The 26210-nt window shown below is 44.0% G+C and overlaps 1 protein-coding gene across 3 annotated transcripts in view; it reads left to right on the top strand.

Annotated features, from left to right (window-relative positions):
- POMGNT1 (protein O-linked mannose N-acetylglucosaminyltransferase 1 (beta 1,2-)) overlaps nt 1-26210 on the top strand; it is a 77181-nt gene that overhangs the window by 13346 nt on the left and 37625 nt on the right. For 2 of the 3 annotated variants that reach the window (XM_029617509.1, XM_029617510.1), the window contains exons 3-7: nt 1495-1607; nt 8540-8605; nt 9606-9719; nt 14585-14702; nt 24687-24785. In XM_029617509.1, coding sequence (XP_029473369.1) covers nt 1512-1607; nt 8540-8605; nt 9606-9719; nt 14585-14702; nt 24687-24785 — 493 coding nt within the window. In that variant the 5' untranslated portion in view covers nt 1495-1511. Of the gene's footprint in view, nt 1-1494; nt 1664-8539; nt 8606-9605; nt 9720-14584; nt 14703-24686; nt 24786-26210 lie in introns of those variants that run through there. The other variant, XM_029617511.1, reaches the window with a different exon arrangement.

Here is a 26210-nt window from a genome sequence, read left to right on the forward strand (position 1 = left end):
TGTGACTAAAACTAAAAAAGACTTTATCAAGTTCAAAGAAGTAACTTATAAGCTAATTTTTATCATACTTTAGGAACAAAGGTAACAAGAGTATTCAAATAGTTTCCAATAAAGTCACTAACTTGTGAGCTAAATTTTAAATTTTTCTAGTTGGTAGAGCCTCAGATAATTTTATTGAAATTTGTAGGCATTATAGGCTGTTAAAAACCCTTAGATATTGGTGATAGCCCATCCTTTAGGGTTTGCAAATATTTAATCAAATATTTTTTAATTAGTTCAGACCCAGAAGGATTTTTAAACTGGAAAAAGTTCACTGTTATTAAGTTCCTATATATCATTGTATTTTCCATATTCTCCTTGTTAAGACAGCATTATCCTTTATCAGATCTACATTAACAGCTTGAGATTTCACAACTTTGTTTCAAATTGTCTTTCTTAAATAATTACCGGTGATGATAAAGTTTAGAATTTTGTATTCTTCATTTTCCAAAAGCTCAATGGAAGTATCCCGAGACAGGCGCTTTCATCTTCCAAATTGTCATCCCTCTTTTCATTGAACTTAGATTTAAAGCCACAACCTGCTTAATATCCATTACTGCTCTCCAAACTCCTTCTTAGATGAGTTTAATAAAAGACTTGGCTTTCAGAAACCAGAGGAGAGGAGAGGATGTACACCAAGAAGCTGAGTCTCCTTGGCTGGCTCCTTTTCATTCTCTGAACCATTAGCAGATATACTAAGCTATACAGGGTCAGGGGTGCAGAGTACCTCATCGGGGGCAACAGCTTTCCTTCTGTCAGGCAGATCGGTTCTGGAGGATGTCTGTAGAAAAATATCAGGGCTAAGCAACTCATCTAATTCAATACAGCTGTCATGTACCATGGCCTCCCCATCTAGCTCAAGAAACTGCACAATGAAGTGGTCCAGTGGACCTGCTTGCCAAATCAATAAACAATCTTCAGATGGGAAAATTTCGGTGTATGTTTGCTTTAGCACAACAAACCTTCTGAGAAACAGAAAAATCAGAACTGCAATATCTTCATGGCTGATACAATCTTACCTTCCACGCAACTTAATCCTACTGATTTTAAAGTTCGTTTTGCCCGAAAACAAACTGGCTGGCTGCCAAATATCCTGGATCTGGTTGTGTTTGTCAGCACTATAGTGTTTAATATTTAGGCCACAGATGGTAAACAGAGAAGGCCAAAATGTATTGTTTAAAGGGAAACATTTGATATCTCATCTCTTTTGCTGCCTTCTTGAATAATTGCACCTCTTAGATATTTGAATATTTTATCTTAGTCTTGGAAAACGTTTATTGGCCAATATCTTAAAATCATGTGGGATCACCTTTATAATTGAATTCCAGCAAAAGGAGCAGTCTTGTGGAAAGAATGCAGGGGGTACTTTGTAATTTTCTGTTTTAGACACGTTAGAACAGAAAGAATGGTGTTTGTGTGCACTGTTATATACTTACCAGATTAATCTGTTGGTAGATGAGGTGGTACAGAACATGGAACCCCCCCGACGTGCCAGCGGAAGGAAGGTCTTGGATGTGGAAGTCTACTCTAGTCGATCGAAGGTCTACGTTGCTGTGGATGGCACAACGGTGGGTGTTGGTCATGGCATGCTGTGCTGTTCAGTCATGCTTCGTTAAGAGTGCAAGTGAGTGATCATCAGTTCACTTTCATCCTTCTGTTTAGAAGCAAAGTGTAAAAGGCATGGGGAAAAATGCCTTAAAACGCAGCTTGTATAATTGGAGAAGCAAACCAAGCACTGAAGGTCCAGGCATGTAAGAGAGTTGATGAGGGAAAACGAGATATAAACAAAAACATCACCACAAGAAACCAAAAACTTATGAGATTTTGATCGTCTTTACTGTGACAATAGCAAGAAAACATCCTTCCTAGTCCCTAACTTTAGGTAGTCTCTAGCGCTAGTGTAGCGCCTATTCCTTCTCCCTCTTAGATGTATTTTGCATAGTTATGTGCCCCTGCTTAGTATTTATTTCATAGTAGGATCAGTGCTTGAAAATTCCTACCAAGTGTAAAGTCTTATTTAAATTCTGAGTAAACAGAAGTAACAACTTTTTATAGGTGGAGTCTTGCAAAGCAAGTTTCTTTCTCCAAGAGTGCAGGAGAGAACTACAAGGTTTGCCCTGTGCTAGCTCCTTTGTCTTATAGTAGTTGACTTTCAAAAGGATTTACAAGCATAAAACCCAGTTTATGCGCATAAATATCTTCTTTGAAAATCAGCCAGAGTTCTATGTCCACAAAAGAATGTATGAAACCCGAGTCGAGGCATCCTGGGGTGGGGATAGGCCTGCTCAGATGTAATTTTGTGTGCTTGACAACGCGCGTACCTGGTAAACCTGCAAATTTTGAAAGCAGAAGTCCACTTTGAAAATTTTGGAAGCAGGATGCTGGGCTTGATGGACCCTTGGTCTGACCCAGCATGGCAATTCCTTATGTTCTTATGTCTGAAGGTAAAAAGTACCTGCCACTTTATTCCTAGTGCTAAAATTACCCTTTATGGTCAATGCCAGACCAGTCCAGACAAGTGAGTGGTATCGTCTTTGTCAGCAGATGGAGAGAGAGGAAAAAAGCTCAAAGCTGACTTCACTCCCCTTATAGGACCTGATGCTACCTTCAGTTCTTCAGTATTTCTCTGTCTTCAGCAGATGGTGCAGACATGTGGACTGGTACTGCAGCTAGAAGTAGGCTGCTCTCGGGAAGGCTTTAGGACCAGGTTTCCAATGGAGCATATGGCTGATGGTCTTGGTAGGACCTGATTCTTCCCCCTTCCAGGAACTGACTACTTGGGGTGCGAGTTCCCACACCAAAGGGTCAAGCATCGGTCGGTCCCAGGTGACTTTGTTCCCTTAGTCAGTCTGGCAGCAGGAGTTCCCTGTACGTATCCAGATCAGCCCACACTCCTGTGTTCTGCCTCCCTGCCAGCAGAGGGAGACAGAGTTTTACTGACGCTGCACTTAACCTTATGTGCCACCTGCATTTCCTTCGTTGGCCCAAAGAGGGAAGGCACTTTTAAAAGCTGGCGTCATTCTACATATACCCGTGCAGGAAGCTTAGCTCTTCAGTATTCTCCTCGAAAAGCCATTGTGGATATATGCTTGCTTAAGTAGCTTGATTAACTTGATTAAACTCTAACTGGTTCAACTGGTTTTCAAACTGGAGACCGCCAGTGCACTCACTCAATGCCGACAGCAGACAAAACTGTGGGTGTCTTGCACTAGGGGTAGGCCATGGTTTTCCCATATTAGTTTAGTCTCGAGGTTTGTTATCAGAGGTTCTCGTTTTCTGGGGCAGCCATGGGCGGAATGCTGAGTCCATCTGTCTACACTAAGGAAAACAAAATTATCGGGTAAGTAATTTTTCCAATCAAATACATCAATAATTCATTATAATATTACATAAATAATACATCATAGTGCATCAATAAAACTCAATACATAATAAATCAATCCTAAAAACACAGAAAATACAATAACTATGGCTTAATCCACTTCACTAACTGGAGTCGAAGATATAAATTTCCTGGACGGTTCATATTGAGGAGTAAAAATGGGAAATATGTATAGTTGAGAAGCAATATAGTACATGGTCTGTACATTTTATTACATTTTTTTGCTTGAGCAATTATAAAGAAATGTTCTGCACAAAATTATATCAAAAGCAATTTTACAAAAGTGAACAGACAAAAAAATACTCTTATTTAAAATGGATCTCAGGATAATATAATATATTGTTGTAACTGTTAAATACATGAAAACCATATGTTCAGATTGGATTCTGGCTAAAACACTTTCTGTGAGGTAAACACATCACACTGGGCTGGAGAACTTTACCCAGATAATTTGCCAGTGTAATTTAAATTGTTGCATTTAATTTTTTTATTTATAGTTGTATTTATTGAATTTTATGTTGTATGTTTACTCTGTATTTTATGTTCACTGTTTTTGTAAACCAGCCAGGAGTCTTTAAGAATGGGCGATAATACATTGAAGATAATCTGTATTTAAATCTCAAAAAGTCTGGAGCTTTTTGGATTAGTGAGCATCCAATTCCTTCACAGCAGAGATGACGGGGTGCCTCTTGCCTTCACTAATGTTGTTGGAGATTTTGGTTTCTTAGTCGATCCAACTTTGTGCCTGAAGCCTCAATTGGGCGTCATGTTAAAAATCTGCTTTTTTCAAACTTAAAATGCTATCTCTGAAATTTCTATTTCGGTCAAGAATTTTAGAACAATTGATCAGATGTTTATTATGACTACCGTAGATTACTGCAATTCACTTTATATAGGAATACCAAAGTATATGCTGTGGGCCTTACAGATATCGCAGCTCGCTGCTACACTTTTAGTGGTGTCCTGTCCAGTAAGAGAGCATGTCACACCAGTATTGAAACAACTATACTGGCTGCCAGTTGCTCAAAGAATTCGAGTCAAGGTCTTTAAAGCTCTCCAGGAGGATGGTCCTATATATTTGGCTGACAGACAAGCAAAATATGCTCCTTCTCGTGCATTTGAAGTCTGTGGATAAATGTCTTTTGAATGTGCGCAGATTGTAAACCCTCTGGGTCAAGAAATTAGTGTTACGGAAAGTAATTCGCCTTGAGCTATTGACGAAAAGGCATGCACTAAATCCAAAATAAATAAGAAACTACTCTGAGATGGAAAATCTGGCTGCCAATGGTGCTTAATGTATACAAAAGCTTCAAGGTGAATAAAGATAAAGAACAATGTTTTTATTACCTTCTTACAGTTGAGTAAACCTAACAACAGGGAGATAAGTTGAGTGCCCAAGATTACAGAAAATTGGCTGCAGAATCGGATTTATAAACTTTCTTGGCATGTAATTCGCTACTGTAATCAGTAGGTCATTCTTCACTATTGGGCATGAAGCTCCAGTTTGCACACTGGGTATTTGTTCTCTTTGTAGAGGTAGTCTGTAGTCTGAAAGGAATATATTGCAGAGTATAGGCCATGAGAGAGCTTTTCCGTACCGTGATGTAACCATGACCTGCACAGCACATCTACACCTTGACATTTTCCATAGCTTGTAGTCTAGTGATATAAAACTTAGCGTCCAGGTCAGGGATGGAAACATTTTTTCTAAGAGCTTGGGTGCTAGCCAGGGAGAAACCCCAACCCCACCCAGTGCCTGGTTTTGGGGTTTTTTTTTGGCTTATTTACTATTTCTTAGCATTGGATAAGCGGATCTACGATCAGTGAGTTATGCACGTCTACCAGCAGATGGAGACACAGAGCAAAGCTGACGTCACAGTATATATACCTCTGCACTGACATCAACCTGCCAGTATTCTCCGTCTCCAGCAGATGGTGGACATGCATCTCCTTACTGGGGATTGCAGTGAAAGTTTTTTAGAGAAGGAGAAAAGGAGGAGGAAGCTTATTGCCTCATTCTCCTGTGTTGATCCCTTATGGTCCCTCCCTCAGTCGAGTTCCTGAGGTGATTTCTTTGTATCCTTCCCAAAGATGAGGGCCTTGGTCCGGTAGCTGGTTTTTACTGGCGTGGACTTAGCTGTTTTTTGTTGGGGGTTTTTTTTTTTTTTTTACAGCTGAAAGGCAAGCGGGTACAGGTAGCTGAGCGTGGTGAAGGTATATGCCCTCTTCCCCCACAGCTGGAGACTGACTCTATACTCAGTTAGGATGGGCTGAGCTCAGGTAAAGAATAATTTAAAAAATATAAAAATAAAAAGAGGGTGAGTTGATTTAGGGATTCCTCGCCCCTCTGGTCTCCATGCTTTGCGCAACAATCCAACATCTATTTCTGCCTCTGGGGGAGCTTGGGGGACTCAGGCAGCCTGGCGGATTGAGCAGCCTTCTGGGCTAGGCCCTGCTCTAAGGCTTAGATTGTTTTGCTGCGTGGTAGGCCACGGCGGCACTCGCATGCTTTATCTCTGCACATAAGGCAGGTATGTCTGTTCTCGTTTATACACCTGGCTATGCGTCTCTAGTTGTTCGCCTAACTGGATGCTCAGTTGGGTGCATAGGGACGCTTACCTGGGTGCTCAGTTGTGCGCTCTAAGGGCGCCTAGTTGGACACACAATGGTGCACTTCAGGGCGCCTAGTCTATCTTACACACACCAGTCACCTCCCTGACTAGTCTTACACACCAGTCACCTCCCTGACTAGTCTCTCTTACACACACACCAGTCACCTCCCTGACTAGTCTTACACACCAGTCACCTCCCTGACTAGTCTTACACACCAGTCACCTCCCTGACTAGTCTCTCTTACACACACACCAGTCTTTCTCTCTCACTCACACGTGTCACCTCCCTGACCACTCTTTCATGCATACACACAGGCTTCTCATTCCCATGCACTCACACACACACACACACACACACACCTTTCTCCCATGCTCTCTTATATACATAGGCTTCTCACTTCCATGCTCTCACATACACCAGTCACCTCCCTGACTAGTCTCTCTTACACACACCAGTCACCTCCCTGACCAGTCTTTCTCTCTCACTCACACGTGTCACCTCCCTGACCACTCTTTCATGCATACACACAGGCTTCTCATTCCCATGCACTCACACACACACACACACCTTTCTCCCATGCTCTCTTATATACATAGGCTTCTCACTTCCATGCTCTCACATACACCAGTCACCTCCCTGACTAGTCTCTCTTACACACAGTCACTTCCCAGACCAGTCTCTCTGACACATACACGTGCTCTCTCTCTTATTACACACATGTTCTCAATCACATACATGCTCTCGCTTACACACAATCTCTGTCACAGTTACACATATACATTCTCAATCACACATACACTCACTCTCCACGTTCTCTATTTCTCTCCTTCCCCCCACCTCTGGAGCACAAATGGTAGCTACTTTATCTGCCTCCTCCAGCTCCCGCAGCCCAAGAAGGAAGAATCGCATCAGCTGCAGGGGCTAACACTACTGTCTCCTTTGCAGATCGCTGGCTACTTCTGAATTTTCTCCAGACCCGCACTGTTGCTCGGGGCCAAAGCTGCCGCCACTTTTCAATACAGAATGGTCCTTTCTTCTTCCCATGTGCCATACTGCACATCACTTCGTTTTCCATGTCCACTAAGACTGCTGAAGTTCCTGTTGGGGCATGAACGTGCTGATAAGCCCGGGTGGCAACGGCAGCAGAGGAGGAATGTCTGCCTCTTGCTTGTTGGAGGGAAGGGAGAGAAGAGCAGCTGACCAGCAGGAGACACAGTGTAGCACATGACACACCTGCTGGTGCTTGGTGACACACTGGTTGAGAATCGCTATTCTAGGGTATACATGTTCAGGTCCTGAAGTCTCATCTCATATGTATTGGTGTGGACCCCACACCATTTTGGTTGCCTTCTCTGGACTGCCTTTAGCCAATCTTTCTTTTTTGAGCTACAGCCTCCAGAACTGACTAGAGAGAATTTTCCACTGCAACATTTTTCTCCCAAATGCCTTCAAAGTTGAAAACGTTAGGTCTCACCAGCATTATTGTAGATAGCAATTTAAGTCTGACCCTCCTTAGCAGCCATGGACTCTGAAGGCAGCATCACTGCACTAAGTCTTCCATCCTCCTTCAAGTCTGCTGCCACGCCCTAGGTCCCTTTTCTATTGCCACTCATAACTTCAAACTCCAGGGCTCATGGGGATTTCTCCAGGTCCTGCGGCAAGCCATGCTTGCTGGCATCTGCTTTTCTAAACTTAGCCTCTGCTGCCTCAGCATCAACCATAGGCGACAGGATAGCTCAGGGGTGGTCAACTCCAGGCCTCAAGAGCCACAAACAGACCAGGTTTTCAGGATATCCTCAATGAATATACATAAGATGTATTTGCATACAATGGAGGCAGTGCATGCAAATCTATCTCAATGGATCCAACCCAAGGCACGACAGGTTTACAAAAAGCCAATATCCAGTGGAAAGCCTTTTCTTACTGGGACTTCCAAGGACTGTGCCTTAGAAGAAATTGCTGTGAAACATGTACAAGTCACATATGCTTCCATTGGACCAGGAGTTGAAAGCTTTGCCATAGATTAGATAGGAAAAAAATACTCCATGAATGCAGGACTGTGGAGAGTATAGTTGCCGCAAATCCACCATCTTGGATCTATGCCCGGCAATTTTCCATTCCTGGTCATGGTTACACTGCCTCTGTGGCTTCCACATGTTCTGACTGAGATCATAAACTTTGTGTCTTAGGACTTTCTCATTTACAGTACTGTGTACCTGGTCGATGCTCTTCAGTGTATATTACAAATAAAAAGGTTTTCAGAACTGTATAACAGGAGTAAGCAACTCCAATCCTTGGGTGCCGAAAGTCGGTCAAGTTTTCAAGATATCCACACAGAATATATAGGGGATGTATTTGCACGTACATGCAAATAAATCTCATGCATATTTATTGTGGATATCTTGAAAACTTGACTGGTGTGTGGCATTCAGGTACCATTGTTGCCTCTCATGGCATAGCATGTGAACCGATATTTTTTTTTTTAATATTTTTTTATTTTTGCAGGTCTTGGAGGATGAGGTTCAGGAACAGGGGCGAGGAATCCATGTCATAGTGCTAAACCAGGCAACGGTATGCTTTCTCGCTGCTTCTTTCAGAAACTCAGTATATAAAAATGCAGTTACGTATAAAGAATCCTGCCTTTTGGTTGTAGGTTCCTATCTAAGAATGCCAGAATCTGTAGTTCTGTCTACATGGCCCTGTCCCTCAATCATCTTAGAATAATTATTTTTTCTTAACTATTAGGGATTTGTCAGTTTCAGCAAATATTTACAGAAAGAAAGGCAAGGTAGCAGAGCAGAGAGGAGTTTGGTTTTTTACATATTTGCATATTGTTTTTTAAGCTTCCGTACATGGTGGTAAGATTATATATTCCCATATCCTCTGACATCACTGTATCGATCTCTTGTTGATTGGCTAGTGACATAATCATTTCACAATTACTTGTTCTTTGGTGGCATTTATTTAAGGAATGCAAACTTGCATATAAGATACATATTAGTAACTCCTTGTAAACTTTTACTTAAAATTTGAGCTTTTGAAACAGTTGTCAAGTCTAATATGCATGTTGATAGCACAGTTACTTAGTTGCTTTGCACATCTGTATGGGGTCCTCCCTTGCTCCTCTTTTGCTGGCCCATAATTAGTGTTTGCAATACAGTGTGTTTTTTCTTGTACCCACAAATTTTGCTAGTCCTCAAGGTTGACCCACGATGTTGAAGGGCATTGGCAATAGTTTGTCATCTTGATTAGCAGAGACCCACTGTGTCACATTGTGCTAGCTCTGTACTCTGTGGCTCTGATGTAATAAGACACGAGTAAAAGATGTGCGCTGAACCTAACTGCATATTTTCTTGCATGCTAAAAAAGTTAATCCCTAGTGGAATTCTAATGCATTGTAAGTTTAAAGAAAAAACGGGCTAACCTGAAAATATGTGCAGAGATATGTTTAGCTTGCAGAAACTGCTTTGTCGTCAGTGTTTCTGTAGTTATAATACAAACCAAAGATAAAATAGAAGAAAATATGTACTGTATGTATTGTACTTTTTTTTTTTTTTTTTTTTTAATCTAGGGTCATGTAATGGCAAAGAGGGTTTTTGATACCTACTCTCCACATGAGGATGAAGCCATGGTTCTCTTCCTCAACATGGTGGCCCGGGGTCGTGTTCTGATCTTTACTGTAAAGGTGAGCTGAGGGTGTGGTACCCTTCTTTTACACATCATTACATCTATTGATTAAACATGAGCCATAATGTCATGCTTAGGTGTGAAGAAACAAGGGGAAGACTGCTGATCCACTGGGGTATATGGCATTACAGCAAGAATGAAATTGGGCAGATTATATGGGCCTCATAGTCCTTCTCAAGCATCATATTATGTGTTTGTTTAATATTCATTGGAACAGTGTTTCCTTCTGGTGGTAATTCCCTTAAAAGGCAAGGAAAGCCCTGGGAAAGAATTTAAAAAGACAATTTCCATTCATACCCATATCCGTCCAGACCCCTGGGTTTTACATTCCTACCAGCAGATGGAGACAAAGAACAACAACACTTTACTGAGCTTGTGATACTTCGGTAATATGCCACCTGCAGACCCTCAATATTTCTGTCTCTCCAGTAGATGGTAGAGTGTAAAGCACTTGTAGTCTGAGATTAAAAAAAAAAAATGTGAAATTGCTCCCAAGGGTGTTAGATATCTTAGTTCGTTTGACAAAGTAAGTTAGTTTGATTCAGACTCCATGTTGAACAGTGGGCCTAGTTTGAGGGCTTTACCTATCCCCTGTTATTGTATGTGGTGATGGGTTCAGGTCAAACTGAGGGACTGGGCTTAGTAAAGGTTTTCTTCTGTCTCCATCTGCTGGTAAGGATGCAAAACCCAGTGGTCTGAACTGATCTGTGGTATTCCAGGAACAAAACGCAGCAGGTAAGAACCAATTTTCCTTTACGTTTCATCCTTCTACATTCATACAGTCCACACAGGTGGGTTATGTCCCCCTACTAGCAGATGAAGGCAGAGCACACTGTTGTTTTTCTCTGTAACATCATTGTCTCTACTCAAAAGTGATGCAGCACAGAGGAAATCCAGTATTCTGCCTCCAGCAGATGGTAGAATGGTAGCAGATGGTGGTGCAGCAGGATTTCTGAAAAACATATTCTTCTTTGTTTGGTTGCTTTTCATTTATATGGTCCATTGAAGTCTATTGCTCCTCTCTTAAGTAAATAATCAGGTGTAGGTAACTTAGTAACCAACTGTTGTTTGTATAACCTCACTGTCTTGTCAGAGCCGAGACAGGGCAAGTTGGCTAGGAAACTAGCCAGAAGGCAAATCACAGTGCAGCATCTTTTTAAGCCTGTATCTGCTCTCTGGATCAAGTGATGCTAATGACCTCCCACTGTAAAGTCTGAACATGTGCAAGAAGCAATCTGTATTTCCTCTCTAGCTCTTGGCAGAAAAGGGCTTGCTAGTAGAAGTTGTCAGTTTAAAAAAAAACGTAACTTTTGGATTTAACATTGGGAAAGGGCTGCTTCAGTCTTCTCTGTGCTGCAGTGGTCTCAGTTACTGTGCCAGGAAGAAAGGCAGTGCACTACTGTGGATTTTGATTTTTCTTTTTACTGGTGGAGAGTCAGGGTTGGAGTCAGTGTGAAAAGTGCAGTTGCAGCAGCACTAGTGCTTTGTTTGTCTCTGTCTAGACACCAGTGAAGTTAGCAGTGCATACTTGGACAGAAGAAATGAGTCTAACCAGGCTGCCAATCTTTTTATTTATTTATTTATTTATTTATTTTTGTTAGTGTGAAGTTTTTGTGTGTGTGAAGTCAGTACTAGTGCACAAGGCACATATTTATTTATTTATTTATTTATTTAGAACTTTTCTATACCGATTTTCCAGTAACAGAATTACTGATCAATTCGGTTTACATTTTGAACAATAACAACAGTGACAATATACACTAAGTGTCTGTGTGACATACAATGACTGTTGTGAATGGGGGTAGGTACATCATAGGCAGAGGAGCAATAATATCTCTAACATCTGAGGCATGGCAGTTAGGCAACATGGTAGCTTGGCCATCCAAACACTTTGTCATCTTCCCACTCACATGGAAATTCTGGAAACCCAATTAAAAGTAGATTGATTTTCAAAAAGACCAGCTTTTCCATCAACTCTGGTGCCAGCCTTGAGTGATGAGGGTTCACGATGTCTCCTGCCATTGAGAAGACACGTTCACTGGGGACACTGGTTAGTGGGCAAGAAGGATAGTGCTCAACAACCATGGCTAGGTCTTGCCAGACTGTGAACTTGTGTGGCCAGCATGCCAGTGCATCTGTGTCCATGCCCTCGATGGGTTCTGTGAGATATCATGTCACAGACATTTCTATTTCTGTATCCTTTGCTGGGTGGGGTGAGGAGATGATGTCTCTTGCCAGCTATTTTAGGTATGGACTCTCAGGAGAGATGGTTCTTTGAGGGCAATGTGGCTTTATTTTTTTTTCAAATTGAAGTGGGAGAGGACATGATAGCTGAGAGTGCTACAACTGCGTGCACGACTCTGAGGTGACCACTCTTTACTATGCTAGATCCCTACTGTTGTTAGTACCCTCTTTTGAAACCTTGAGTGTTCTTCCCACACTAGATGCTTCTTTGCTCTTTTGACAGTACCTTGGAGAACTCCTGCTACTGCTGGTACCCCTTTGCAGTGTTTTAGGCTATTCATGCCACTTTCAGTGCCACTTTCCTGCAGTCTAGGTTCCATGGAGTTCTTTCCCCCTTCTGATGATGTCTTCCCACAAATTTCATTAGAATTGATGGGAAAACACCAATTTTGGAGCCCAAATAGGCTGCAGTGCTTCCCCCATTGACTTTAATGGTAAAGAAATGAACAAATAAAACTTTTAAACTAATGAACCAAATGGAGATGCAGTACAAAACGAATGAACCAACCAAAATAAAAAAGTGTTCCTCTGCACATCCCTACTTGATCCCAAAAGTACATGGAGTTGAGTGAGTAGGGGGGGGGGTCAGGGGATCCACTCAATCTAGGGGTAAAGAAAGAGAATGTACAGGTGAAATTTAACAAAAAAGCACTTCTATGATTTTTCTTGGGTTTCCAAGTGCATTCTTATAATTGGCATTCAAAATATTCACCTTTTAATGTTGACCATCCCTGGCCCTCATTTTCAAATTTTTCTTTAATAACACACTTCAGCTGTTCATGCTTTTCATGTCCGTGTAAGGCCGCACTGGACTCTGGGGACCTCTGGTTTTCTTCTGTGGGTGACTAAATATATGCAAAATATGAATCTGAGAAACAAAATTAAAATCAATACAAAAATGAAGTTAACTGCCAATTATCTCTAAATATTGTGTTCTAGTACTTTTGCTTTAGGATAGGAGTGTTCTTCATGAGAAGGGATGAGACTTTAAAGATAGAGATCCAGGACTGTAAATGAAGAAAAGTAATGGAAAAGGGAGGACAGTAAGGAGGCTAAGTATGCAACCATTAAATTTCCTGGATGAATTGATGCCCACCTATATTAGTGCGGGTCAATTCACAGCCTTCAGAGCAAGAATTAAAAACTGCATCCAGGAATTACTCCCCAGGAAAAGAAAAGCATTCGCCAGACCTGCCGCTCAATCCCTGCCCTGCAGTGTGTGCACTCTCGCTCCTCTGCTGCACTCCCCCCCAGTCTTGTAGCCCTCTCACTTCTCTCCTTCCCTCCTCAGCTTCTATGCAGCCCTCTCATTATCCTCCTCATGGCCCTACCACCGCAGTCAGGGTGAAGTCTACACCAGTGCCTCTGGGATTCCTCCAATCCTGCTCTGAGGCAAGTGGTTTTTCAGAAGCCTGTTTCGGAGGCTGCTCATTTTGGTATGGAAGCACTAACTTCAGTCCTGACTGCATTAAGAGGCATTCTGCAACAAAGATGATGTACATACAAATGATCAGTAGTGTTGCAGGGAGCAGCGATTATCCTTAATATGCCCCTGTACACTATAATAGACTGGAGCATGCAGATCAGGGGATTGTGGGAAGAATCGGAGCTAAAATGCAGCAAACTTTCTTTTTTTTTTTTTTGCTGGTCTAACATCCACATTGATTATTCTTGCTGTGCCTCAGAAACAGTACATTTTATTTATATCTTATTTTCTGTGATGGTGACATTTAACATAGCCTAGAGCTGTTTGCCAACATTCTGCAGTGTCCATGCAATGGCGCATCCCATGGATCTGCAGTGAACTGAAGTTGAGAGAGGGTGCTCTGCGCTTACAGTCTGCACAAGCACAGGCTTTTAGAAAATAAGGCTCTCACCTTGTTGTCTCTGTCAGCATGCAATATATAGAAACTCCCCTGAGCAAAGGCTAATTGGATTCGCTTAACTCTGCTGAGCAAGAACAAAATCATACTTTACAGATTTGATAACACAGTTCATTTTATTTCCTGGCGAAAGGCCTCCTTGTCTACATAGATATTTCCACTTCCTATAAAAGTCACCCCTGCATCTGTTGGAACTAGCATGGGGTGACAGGATGCAGTCTGGCTCAAATGTGCAGGTTGCTCTCTGCCCTCCCTCTCCTCCCCACCCCAAAGGTTTATTATGACAAGAGGTGGTCTTACCATTTATCCCCAGAGCTGTGGCAGTAATGCTCTTGTTAATGTACTTGTTCATCATCGGGGAAACCAGGTACTGCAAAATCACTTTGACCCCCAAATTCACTACCCTGTGCTTTTGTATAGTAATGTATAGCAATAATCAAAGCTGGTGGTTTGGCTCAGCTATGGAGCTGCCAACTGAGCTGAGATCTCCTGCCTGACATGGCCTATGACGCTTGTGATGATTGATTGAGCTCCAGGGTCAGAGGGAGGTGGCCCTTGCTAGTATGAGAGCTGGATTTTTCTCCAGTCCTTGGCCCAGTGAGTGACTCCTTGTGCCCTGGGCATGCTGTGTTTGGGTAGAACTTATAAAGCAAACTGGTTAAAAACAATAGAATAAAAACAGGACTCGTCAACAGATGGAAGCACAGCCTGTAATACAGTATTATTTTCTTTCCAGGATGAGGGCTCCTTTCATCTTAAGGACGCTGCAAAAAACCTCCTGAAGAGTCTGGGTAGTCAGATCGCCTTCTCTCTCAACTGGAGGGACATGTGGACATTCGTGGTGAAAAAAGGAGGTAAAATTCTCTTAAGAGAAATAGTGTGTGAAGCAGTGGTGAAATTTAATAGTCAGCTGGGTCTAGTTTGTAGTATTTCATCAACCATTATGGTAGCGCATCTTAATATGAGCTGATGGGAATGGCGCATGCTACAGAGAAAACATGGCACGAGCTTTGTGTTTTCTCTGTGCAGAATGTGAAAAGTGACTGAGCAAATGTCAGATGGACAACTACATTAAGGCAACCTAAAGATCTTAAGTTTTACAGTAACTCTTATAGTGCAGATATTCTGAGGGGATAGCCAAGTTAGTCTGATGTAGCAAATATGAACCGAGGCGGGTGGCACCTTATAGACTAACCAGCCTGCCTTGTGTCGTATATTGCAGGTTGATACATTATTTATTTTATTTATTATTATTTTATTTATTTAATTTTATATACCGGCAACCGTTTGCACATCGTGCCGGTTTACAGATAACTTACAACAATGGATATATAGGCAAAGCCTTTACAAGGAACAGTGTTTAACATAGCTCAGAAAACAGAGCAAAAACTAGCAAACTTGTGGAAAGAGGGGTAGGGGTGGTCGAGGCGGGGGGGAGGGTGGGTGGGTGAAAACAGGTACAAAAGGAGTAATATGTACAGGTACAAGAGGAGTAATATGTACAGGGGTCGAGAGATTATTGACGTATACATAGGTTATATTATTGACATCTATATACATTGGCAAATTGACATAGGTTATATTATTGACATATACATAGGTTATATACAAAACTGTATAAGCATGTAGTAAATAAGAAATTGAGGTGAGAAGATGGGAACGGTAGAGCTATGTGTCATATTATGTGCTAGAGGTTAGGTGTGGGGTTTGTAAGTCCTTAGAGGGTGTGGGAGTAGGTCCATTGGAGGGGGTGTTAGTACGGGAAGGTGGTAGGGTTAAGGTGTTAGTAGGTAAAGAAGACGATTGGGGGTAAGCTTGGAGGAAGAGCCAGGTTTTGAGTTTCTTTTTGAAGGTGGGTGTGGAGGTTTCAATGCGTAGGTCAAGAGGCATGGAATTCCAGAGGGAAGGGCCTGCGAGGGAGAGGGCCCTGTTCGTGGTGGAGATGAGTCTGGAGGATTTTGTGGAGGGAGGGATAAGGGTTCCACGGAGGGAGGAGCGGGTGGATCTTGTGGAGGTACGAAGGGTGAAGGGTGGGTTTAGCCAGTTGTAGTGTTCATTAATTATACTTTTGTGGATGAGGGTGAGGGTTTTGTATAGAATTCGTGAGTGGATAGGAAGCCAGTGGAGGTTAAAGAGGGTGGGAGTGATATGGTCTTTCTTTTTGGCATTGGTGAGGATGCGTGCGGTAGCGTTTTGAAGGAGTTGTAGAGGTTTGATGTAGGTAGCAGGGAGTCCCAGTAGGAGTGCGTTACAGTAATCAATTTTTGAGAAGATTATAGATTGGAGTACTGTACGGAAGTCCGAGAAGTAGAGGAGGGGTTTGAGTTTTTTGAGGGTTTGTAATTTAAAGTAGCAGCTGCTAAGGATGGATTTGATAAATGGTTTGAAGGTGAGTTGGTTGTCAAGTATGACACCTAGGTTTCTTGTATCAGAGAGAAAGTTAGAGGGTTGGAGGGGGAGGGTGTGGGGGTATGTCTAGAGGAGATGAAGAGTAGTTCAGTTTTGTGCGGGTTGAGGGCTAGGTGCATGTCAGTGAGGAGTTGGTTTATGGAAGCGAGAATAGTGTTACATTTTTGGAGAGCAGTGAGAGCAGAATTAGTAAAAGGAATGAGGATCTGCACATCATCTGCGTAGATGAAGTGTGTAATCCCAAGGTTGGAGAGGAGGTTTGTAAGGGGGAGCATGTAGATGTTAAACAAGGTGGAAGAGAGGGAGGAACCTTGGGGGACGCCACAGTTGAGATTAATAGGGGGGGAGGTGAAGTTGTCGGTGAGGACTGTGTAGGTACGGTTTTGGAGGAAGGATTTTACCCAGGAGAGAGCAGTACCTGATATTCCTATACCGATGAGTGTGTTGATGAGGATGTTGTGATCTACAGTGTCAAAGGCAGCGGATATATCAAGCATAGCAAGGAGATAGGAGTTGCCAGCGTCCATTCCTTTGATGATGGTGTCGGTAAGGGAGAGGAGTAGGGATTCAGTGCTGAGGAGCTTGCGGAAGCCATATTGTGAGGGTGGGAGTATATTGGATTGTTCGAGGTAGTCGGAGAGACGGGAGTTTACTAGTTTTTCAATGATTTTGGAGAGGAAGGGGAGGTTGGAGATGGGACGGAGGTTGGAAAGGTTGGAGGGGTCAAGGGAGGGTTTTTTTAAGATGGGTTTGACCACGGCTTGTTTCAGGGAGATAGGTACTAGGCCGTGTTCCAGGGAGCAGTTAACGATTTTGGAGAGTGAGGTGGCTATGGTTTTGGGGATAGAGAGGAGTAGTTTAGTGGGGATGGTTTCTGAGGGGTGGGAGGAGGGTCTCATCTTTTTTAAAATGTTTTCTATTTCTAGAGATGAGGAGGGTTCAAAAGAGGAGAGGATGGTGGGTGTATGAGGGGTGGGGGGGGTAATGTAGCTGGTGAGGGGGGAGTTTTTGGTGTTGGGGGTAAATTTAGCAGTGATGTTGGAAATTCTGTCCTTAAAGAACATTAGGGTTGGAACTGGTTTCATGTACACTGTGACTGTCATGGCAACATTTAGTTTCTGGCGACTGACCTCTTTAATCACAGATATTGCCACTTCTATAAAACTCATTCTCATGTGGTTGTGGTGCACCATGTCTGCGTCTGTCCAGCAGCTACCGCCTGGTATTCATTGCTTATTAGAGCATGGAATGAGCATGAAGCTTGGGTTTGTATAGAGAAGCAAACATTTTTTATTTTATTTGGGGCAATGGGAGCCGTCTTTGAATGGATATGTAGGAATGTTTTAGGCTTTTAGTGGTGCTGAAACCATTTCCTCCTGGGTCTGCCACCTTCTAGAACAATATTTAAAATGAGTGTAGAGAAGGGCCCAGTGCTACTGCCATGGGGCAAGCCATACATGCTTGTAATGACCAGGAAGGTCGTCGTACACCTGAGGGGAATGCCTCCATCTCTCCTCATGTGGCGGTAACTTGAACTCTGTCACGGCCACTCCCACGTTGCAATGACGCTTAGGGGATGTGCCAGTACGCAAACCGCAGCCCCTCCCAGGTACAGCAACCTCCTTTACAAAGGGGCCGATGCAATAAAGTGTGCCCAGCCAAACGCACACCTTGACGAGCGGTTGGAAGTGCGTTTTGGATGCGCATCCATAACCCCTGATGCAATAAGGGGATCAGAGCGTCCAAACAAAGGCATAGCTAATAGCGCTCATCACATGTAAATTCCATGGAAATGAGACTCTTAGCTAATACCCCGCAATGCAAAATATCCCCGTGTACCCAAGGCGCACTTTTTAACCTGTAAAGTTTTACGCCTGCCCTGGAGCAGGTGTAAAGTCTTCCTTTGTGTCAAGGACTCAGAAATAAAAAAAAAAAAAACCTGCTTTTCTGTGGTTCCTCCTACTTAGAATTGTTGCGCTATTAAGTAGGAAGAACCACAGAAAAGCAGTTTTTTGTTTTTTTTTTATATCGTCTCGATATTAAGTAGGAAGAACCACAGGAAAGCAGCACCATGCAAAAAAAAAAAAAAAAAAAAGACACAAAATTTTTCAGGGTGCACAATATACGCCCACAATATACGCGCTCCGGGCCATGAATATTGTGCTGGTAAAATAGCTGCCATGGGAAAAAAACAGACGTTCCTGAACATACCCATATCAGTCCAGACAAGTGGATTTTGTATCCCTACCAGCAGATGGAGCCAGAGAAACAAAACTTTGAGGCACTGCTACATAACTGAGAGTGCCACCTGCAGCCTCTTCAGTATTTCTCTGACTCCAGCAGATGGTAGAGGTGCAACCCTGCAGTCTGGATTAAAAAAAAAAAAAATTTAAAGCAGAAGTTTAAAAGAGGATTCGGAAGAAGCTCCCTGAGGTGTTAGGCTCCTTGGTGGGTCATCCCTCAGGTTGAGCCGGGTGTTGGGAACCCCCTCTCTTTTGCTTGCCTGCATCGTACCGGAGGTCCTGATAGCCAGGGGACTGACTCCCTCAAGACCTCTGAGGCCCCTGTCTGCAAGGCTTTGGATTAGGGGAAGTACCCTTGGTTGCTTTTTACTATGATTTTCTTGCCTTTGAAGTTAAATAAATAAAAATAAAAGAGAGGCAGGCAAACAGCTTGAGAGCTGGGGGGGTGGAGGGCAGAGAAGGTATGACCCGGAGCGGTGCAAGAGCCATTTGGCAACGGGAGCTGCCAGCCTCAGCGGTCGAAGGGGGAGGTGTTGCACCAGTCTCATTAATACCCCGGGGGCGGGACGTTAGCGGCCGGTCCTGAGACGGACGGAGGTGCGGCAGCAGTTGGTGCGGCCACATTAACTTCCTATGCGCTGCCTGACCAGCGAATGGTGTTTTTTTTTTTCTGCTTTGGTAGCCAGCTTCTTGCCCACGTGCCAAGTTCGGTGTGGCATGATTAGGCTGGAACCGTGGGGGGCCGCGGGCTGGTGTCCTTCACCACGAGGGAGCCCAGAGACTCACCTCCCCCTCTTTCTCCTGTAGGTCAGGAGGGCCCTGATAATGGGGAGGATTCTGAGGACAGCCTGGAGCAGGGGACTGATGGCCCAGAAGGTTTTTTGCCAGAATTTGTGCTTCTGTTGCATAAAGCCTTCCTGGCAAGGAAGGGGGGTGAAGGGGAAGCAGGCGAGAGAAGGGCCTTTCCTCTCTGCACCGAAGAAGTCTAGGAGGGCCAGAGTAGGGCCCAGGGACCTACTGCATCGTCTGGGACTGTGTCATGCGGAGTATGAAGTGGACCCTGGGAACAAGGAGGATTCAGGTGATCCTCAAGATAACCCTTTGGACCAGCAAGGGGTGGACCCCGATTCTGACAGTGCGGGGGGCAGACCCGGATGTGGCTAAGGATGACCTAGATCCGGATGACTTTCTGGTATTGAAGGGGGATGATCCTTGAGTGGTCCGTTTATTTAAGAAGGAGGAATTACGCCCTCTTATTTCCCAGATGTTGGATGAATTGAGGGTTAAGGTGACTCGAGGACTCTGATAGTAAGGGTGTTAATCCAGTCCTGGATGGGCTGCGGGGCCCTCCGAGTGCTTTTCCCTTACCTAAGATCAGGAAGTTGGTGACCCGGGAGTGGGTTTTCCCGGAGGCGGGCCTCAAAGTGCGCAGAGCTATGGCGAAGCTATATCTCCTGATGGAGGAAACTTTGGAGCTCCTGCAGGTTCCAAAGGTGGATGCTGCAGTTTGGTGGTCACTAAGAAGATGACCATCCCGGTAGCAGGTTCTGCCGCTCTGAAGGATGCGCAGGACTGCAAGTTGGAGATTTACCTGAAGCGTTTGTTTGATGTTTGATGCAGAGGATGTGTCTGTGTTGGGTGCAGAAGTCATAGGATCAGGCTTCCATATGGGATAGCGCCCTGCAGTCGGCTTGTTTAGAGGCTGGGGTGGCTTATGTAGCTAATGCTCTGTATTATTTGGCTTGTATGTCAGCCAGGAGTATGGTCTTAATTGTGGCAGCCTGCAGACTTTTGTGGTTGCGCAATTGGTCAGCAGACGTGGTCTAAGGCCCAGCTGTGTAACCTCCCTTTCAAAGGGAAGCTTCTATTCAGGGAGGATTTGGATCAACTGATGAAGATGTTGGGGGAAGGGGAACAAGCTGCCTGAGGATAAGCGGGCCAGTTGGGTCTTCCCGACTCGAGCACAGTTTAGGGATTCACATAGGTTTCGGTCAGATAGGGCCATCCCCAACGCATCAGCGAAGCTGGCCGCCACCAGTCCTTTCGTGGAGTCCACAGAGGCTCCAGAGATAATGCTAATCAAGGGGCCGGTGGTAGAAAGTCTGCGCAATGAAGCCAGAGTTGCCCACTCCTGCGTTGAAGCAGTAGGCAGCAGATGGTCCAACTTTACGAAGAGTGGGCCAAGATTACCTCGGACCACTGGGTACTAGAGGTAGTAAGAGATGGTTGAGGCCTTTCTGGAGTCTCACATGGTCTCTCGCAGCAAGTGAGAGGCATGTGGGGGACTCTGCGAAGGTTGCTGGATTTACATGCCATAGTGCCCATGCTGCGGGAGAGGAGCAAGGGCAGGCACTCCATTTACTTTGTGGTTCCCAAGAAGAGGGGCACCTTTTGTTCCATTCTCGACTTGCAGAAGGTGAGCAGGGCCCTATGGGTGCCATGGTTTCAAATGGAGTCGTTGTGCATGATGGTAGCAGCAGTCCGCAAAGGAGAGTTTCTGGTGTCCCTGGACTTGATGGAGGCATATCTTCATATCCCAATTTGGGTGGACCATCAGAAGTTTCTTTGGTTCATGGTGCTGGGTCAGCATTCTTAGTTTCGAGCTCTCCCTTTCGGATTGGTGACGGGCCACAAACTTTCACAAAGGTGATGGTGTGGTGGCAGTGGCCCTGTGCAAGGAAGAGTTCTGGTTCACCCGTACCTGGACAATTGTCTCATTCGGATGAAGTCGGAGGAGGAGTGCAAGAGGTTGCTCCAGCGAGTTATGAACACCTTGCAGTCACTGGTTTGGGTCATCAATATGGCAAAGAGCCACCTGGTGCAGTCCCAATTCTTGGAGTACCTGGGTGCCCTCTTTGATACTGAAAAGGGCAGAGTGTTCTTGTTGAAGGACCGAGTGAAGAAGTTGCAGGCACAGGTGACGCACCTGCTTCGTCTTCCATTACCCCTGGGATTACTTGCAAGTGCTCAGTTCCATGTCATCCATGTTGGATTTGGTTCCCTGGGTGTATGCGTACATGAGGCCTCTGCAGCACGCACTGTTGTCCAAGTGGGATACGTTGTTGGAACAGTATTATCTGCCTTTGCCCCTTCTGCAAGAATCCAAGTCCAGTCTCTCTCAGTGGCTGCCTCAGTACAATCCAGAGAAGGAAGTGGATCTGAAGCTCCCGGACTGGGTGGTGGTTACCACGGACCCTAGTCTTATGGGTTGGGGGGCAGTGTGCTTGGGTCGAATGGTTCAGGGCCTTTGATCACCAGGGAAAAAAGTCTGGCCCATTAATCGCCCTGAGATGGGGGCGATTTGTCAAGCCCTGCAGGTCTTTCTTCCTTTGGTCAGGGGGTGGATGGTTCGGGTGTTTTCCGATAATGCGACAACAGTGGCATACATCAACCATCAAAGTGGAATGAAGAGTTGAGTGGTAGCTCTGGAAGCTTGACGTTTGGGTGGGCAGAGCACCATCTCGAGGGCATTGCGGCTTCGCATGTTGCGGGAGCAGAAAATGTGCAGGCAGATTTTCTCAGCAGGCAGCAATTGGACCCGGGGGAATGGGAGTCATCCCAAGAAGCTTGGAATCGCATTTGTACCAGGTGGGGTTTCCCCAGCTGGATCTCATGGCAATGTGGGTCAGCGCACAGACGGAGAGGTTCTTCAGTCGCAGAAGAGAGGTTGACTCGGTGGGCCTGGATGCTCTGCTGTGCCCATGGCTGAAGGGGATCCTGCTGTACATGTTTCCTCCCTGGCCTCTGGTCGGCTGGGTTCTGAGGCACATCCCGGGTTCGTGGTGCTGGTGTAGCGCCAGAGTGGCCTCGGTGTCCCTGGTTCACAGATCTGGTTCTGGAGGGACCCCCTTCAGTGCTCTCCTGCCGAGGTTGCTGTGTCAAGGTCCTGTATTTTCAGACTGGGAGGATCACTTTTATCTTGTGGCTTGGCTTTTGAGAGGAGACTGCTGTGCCTGAAAGGTTATTGGAGTAGGTTATTTCCATGTTTCTCCAGGCTTGTCGACCTTCTACTTCCTTGTCATGTGTTAGGGTCTGGAAAGCATTTGAGTCATGGAGCTTTCAGAGGCGAGTAGATCCCCGCTCTGTGGATGTTCCTCACATCTTGGAATTTTTGCAACAGGGCTTGTCTCAGGGTCTAGCTTATAATTCCCTTTGTGTGTAGGTGTCAGCTTTGGGCTCTCTTAGGGGCCAATGGCAAGGAAGGTCTTTGGCTTCTCATCCGGATGTGGTTCAGTTCTTAAAGGGGGTCAAGCATTTGCGACCTCCGGTCAGAAAAATATGCCCAGATTAGAGTCTTAATTTGGAGTGGTCTAAGGATTCCCCTTGGGACAGGGAGTTGCATCTTTTGGATGTGAGGAGAATTTTGTTGCCTTATATGGAGGTGATGAATAGTTTCCGGCACTCTGATCACCTTTTTTGTCCTTTATAGGGTAAGGAAGAAGGGAGAGAAAGCGTCTAAGGCTACCATTTCCCATTGACTGAAAGAGGCCATTTGCACAGGCCATCAGATTCCAGCAGGGTTGAAGGCGCTTTCCACAAGATCGCTGGCGACTTCCTGGGCGGAATGTCAGTTGCTGTCGCCCCATGAGATTTGTAGGGCTGCAGTGTGGTCCTTCCTGTATACTTTCAGCAGTCATTGCCGATTGGACGTGAGGGCGCAGGAAGAGGCGTCCTTTGATGCGAGTGTTCTGCGTGCAGGTCTTTCGGGCTCCCGCCCAGGGTAGGGGGTGCTTTGGTTCATCCCACTTGTCTGGACTGATCTGGGTATGTTCAGGAAAGGAAAATTGGTTTTTACCTGCTAATTTTCGTTCCTGTAATACCTCGGATTAGTCCAGAGAGACATCCCATTGCTGCCGAAAGACTGTTTTTTTTGCCAACTGGTGGTTCGTTTGTTTGCCTTTCCAAGTGTCTGGGCAGTTCTGAACATTGTTTGGTTTGTTTTTTGGGTTTTTTTCAAATTATGGGTTTATGGGTGCATATAGGGCTTCAATTTAAGGGGTTTCCAACCCTGTAGTTTTCCCTGTTCGCCCCAGAAATGGGTTTTGGGGATACATCTTGGCTTGAGTTCGGGTCAATACTGAAGAGGCTGCAGGTGGCCGTCTCTCTCTTATGTAACAGAGCCTCAAAGGTTTGTGTTCTGACTCCATCTGCTGGTAGGGATGCAAAACCCACTTGTCTGGACTGATCTGTGGTATCACAGGAATGAAAATTAGCAGGTATGAACTAATTTTCCTTTCGTAAATTGAGCATCCGTTTCCTAACCCGCGCATAGCCACGTTTCCTGGGCATCCGATGCCATGGACGCGCTAGGGATGCACAATTTATCCATAGCACGTCCGTTTTAGCACAGCAGTTCATTTGCTTATTGCATCAGGTGCCCAGGTGAGGTGATTGTGCAGATGTTAAAAAAAAAAAAAGTGTGCCCAGCTTGAATGCATGTTTTTAGCGTGTCCATGTTGCTTTGGCCTGAAATAGTCTGGGTGGAACTTCTTTTTCTACAGGACCTGTTACTGTGTAAGAAATGGAGCAATAACGCAGATTGAACTGATCTCAAAGTATAGTGCCATAATTTTTGACTGCAGCACTATGTTCTTTGTACTTTTGAGGGTTAGAGTACTATGAACTCCTTGTCTCTCCACCCCCAACCCCATGATCTTCAGATCAACCTAACTTACCTCCCTCCACATCCAACCTTATTTCTTCAGAGACTTATTTGGTTATCTTTATTACTGTAATTACAATATGTTACGATATCTCAAGACCTCCTTGTTAAAAAAAAAATAAATTTCTGTTCACTTTGTAAACCGTTATGATGGCTTCCCGAATAGCGGTATATAAAACTCTTCAAATAAATAAATAAATGTAATTCTCTTATTACCCGCAGAGCCTTATCCCATAATTGATTCCTGATGAGCCCAGCATACGTTTGGATTTTAGAAACCAGAAATCCAAACCTTTAGGTCTAGAGTGTATTTAGGAAGGTATTTTGCTTTCCTGAGGGTATATAGCAGTATATTTTACTTTTGTAGATGAAAGGTGTGTGCTTTCTAAACCTTCAGATGTGGTTGGTTAAGTTGAAATGCTGGCTCTGCATGAAATGCTGCAAGGAACAAAAAGGAGACATTGAATTTTACTTACTTCGGGGATTATCAATATAAATCCTTGACTGTTTTTGTTTCCTTTTAGGCCAAGTTTATGGTGAAAAACATTCTAAATCCCCAGCTCTATCCACATGGGGTGATCCTGTTTTATTAAAGACCGATGTCCATTTGACCTCCCGTGAAGGTAGGATTACATGTTTCTAAATGACTGCCTTTAGCTCAGAGGATGGAGCTCATGGAGAGAAAGTGAGAGAGCAATGCCTGGTTGCACCAATGAATGCTGAGTAAAGCGATGTATTAGGCTAGTACTAGTGGACAATGCTGCATGACCATGTGGGAGGCATAGGTTCACATATCAGCTTGGACTCCTGCTCCTCAGGACTGGGAAACAAAACTGAAGTAACCTGCAGGAATAAAGGGTGTGGTTCTTCATAGGGTAAGGCTTAGTCTCTGGAAGGCACGCGCTCTCCTTCCTAAGACCTTCCTCTGATCCTAAGGGGGAATTGTGTAGAGACTTGAGTGAAATGTATAAGCTGGAGCCAGCGTAAATAACTGAGAGAGCTGGTAAAACATTACTTCCCTTGCATCAAACAAAACACAGAAAAGCATACAATAACATGCTTTTAAATCGCTTATTTTATTTAAAAATATTTATGTGAGACTTCATGGCTAATTTCCTGTCCATTAAAACCCTTGATTCCAACACAAGTTTGGATTGAAATCTTAAAGCCATGAAATTCAGACTCTGTAGGTATTAGTTTTCAGTTGATGACTCAGTACAGTCGTTTCAGTTTTCTTTAAATTTAATATTAGAAGCTGTTGTCTAATAGACAAATACATAGCTGCTAGTCTAAATGTCTTGTCCCTTGAGGTGTCCACAGGAATGAAAAACTGAATATCATCATTGTAGATAGAATACAAAATGTCTAACCTGGCTAACAGCTTTTACAAAGGTGTTAGATATATATTAAAAAGCAAGGCTCATAAAGCCGACTCTTGGGGTACTTCAGGATTTCTTTCATACCATTCCAAGCATTCATCTTTTTATCCTCACTCATTTCCTTCCATTCAAATATGAGGGGAACAATGTCAAAACTTTCCCGTCCGTTCCTATCTCATGCAATCTTAATATGATGACCTAATGTGTCAAAAGCTGCAGAGACATCTAAAAGAATTAATAAGTATCTCTTCCAATTATCTGTACCTCTAAGAAAATTTTCAAATAAAGTAGTAAACCTCTGTACTAAAATGTCACCTACAACCAAAGTGAAACTGGTTGAGGCTCATATTATCTAAATGATCAGACAACTACTGCAAGATTATATTTTCAGTTAGCAAGAAAGGGAAGGGACAGAATTGGTCAATTTTGAAATGTTAGAATCCATAGATTTATCTTCAGGGTGGGGTGGACAGTGGCATGTTTCAGTGAATCAGGAAGTCTGCACTCCTCTAACAATAGAATAACCATCTTAGCTATAGGGAAAGATTTTAATATCCCAGTAAGGATCACATTTAGGGGACAAGATAAGGAATCATCTTTTTAAATACTTGTACTATCTCAGGACAGGCAACTGTTTAAAAAAAAAAAAAAGGCTCCCATTGAGGGATG

The sequence above is a fragment of the Rhinatrema bivittatum genome, chromosome 10 (assembly GCF_901001135.1).
Source record: "Rhinatrema bivittatum chromosome 10, aRhiBiv1.1, whole genome shotgun sequence".
Lineage (NCBI taxonomy): Eukaryota > Metazoa > Chordata > Amphibia > Gymnophiona > Rhinatrematidae > Rhinatrema > Rhinatrema bivittatum.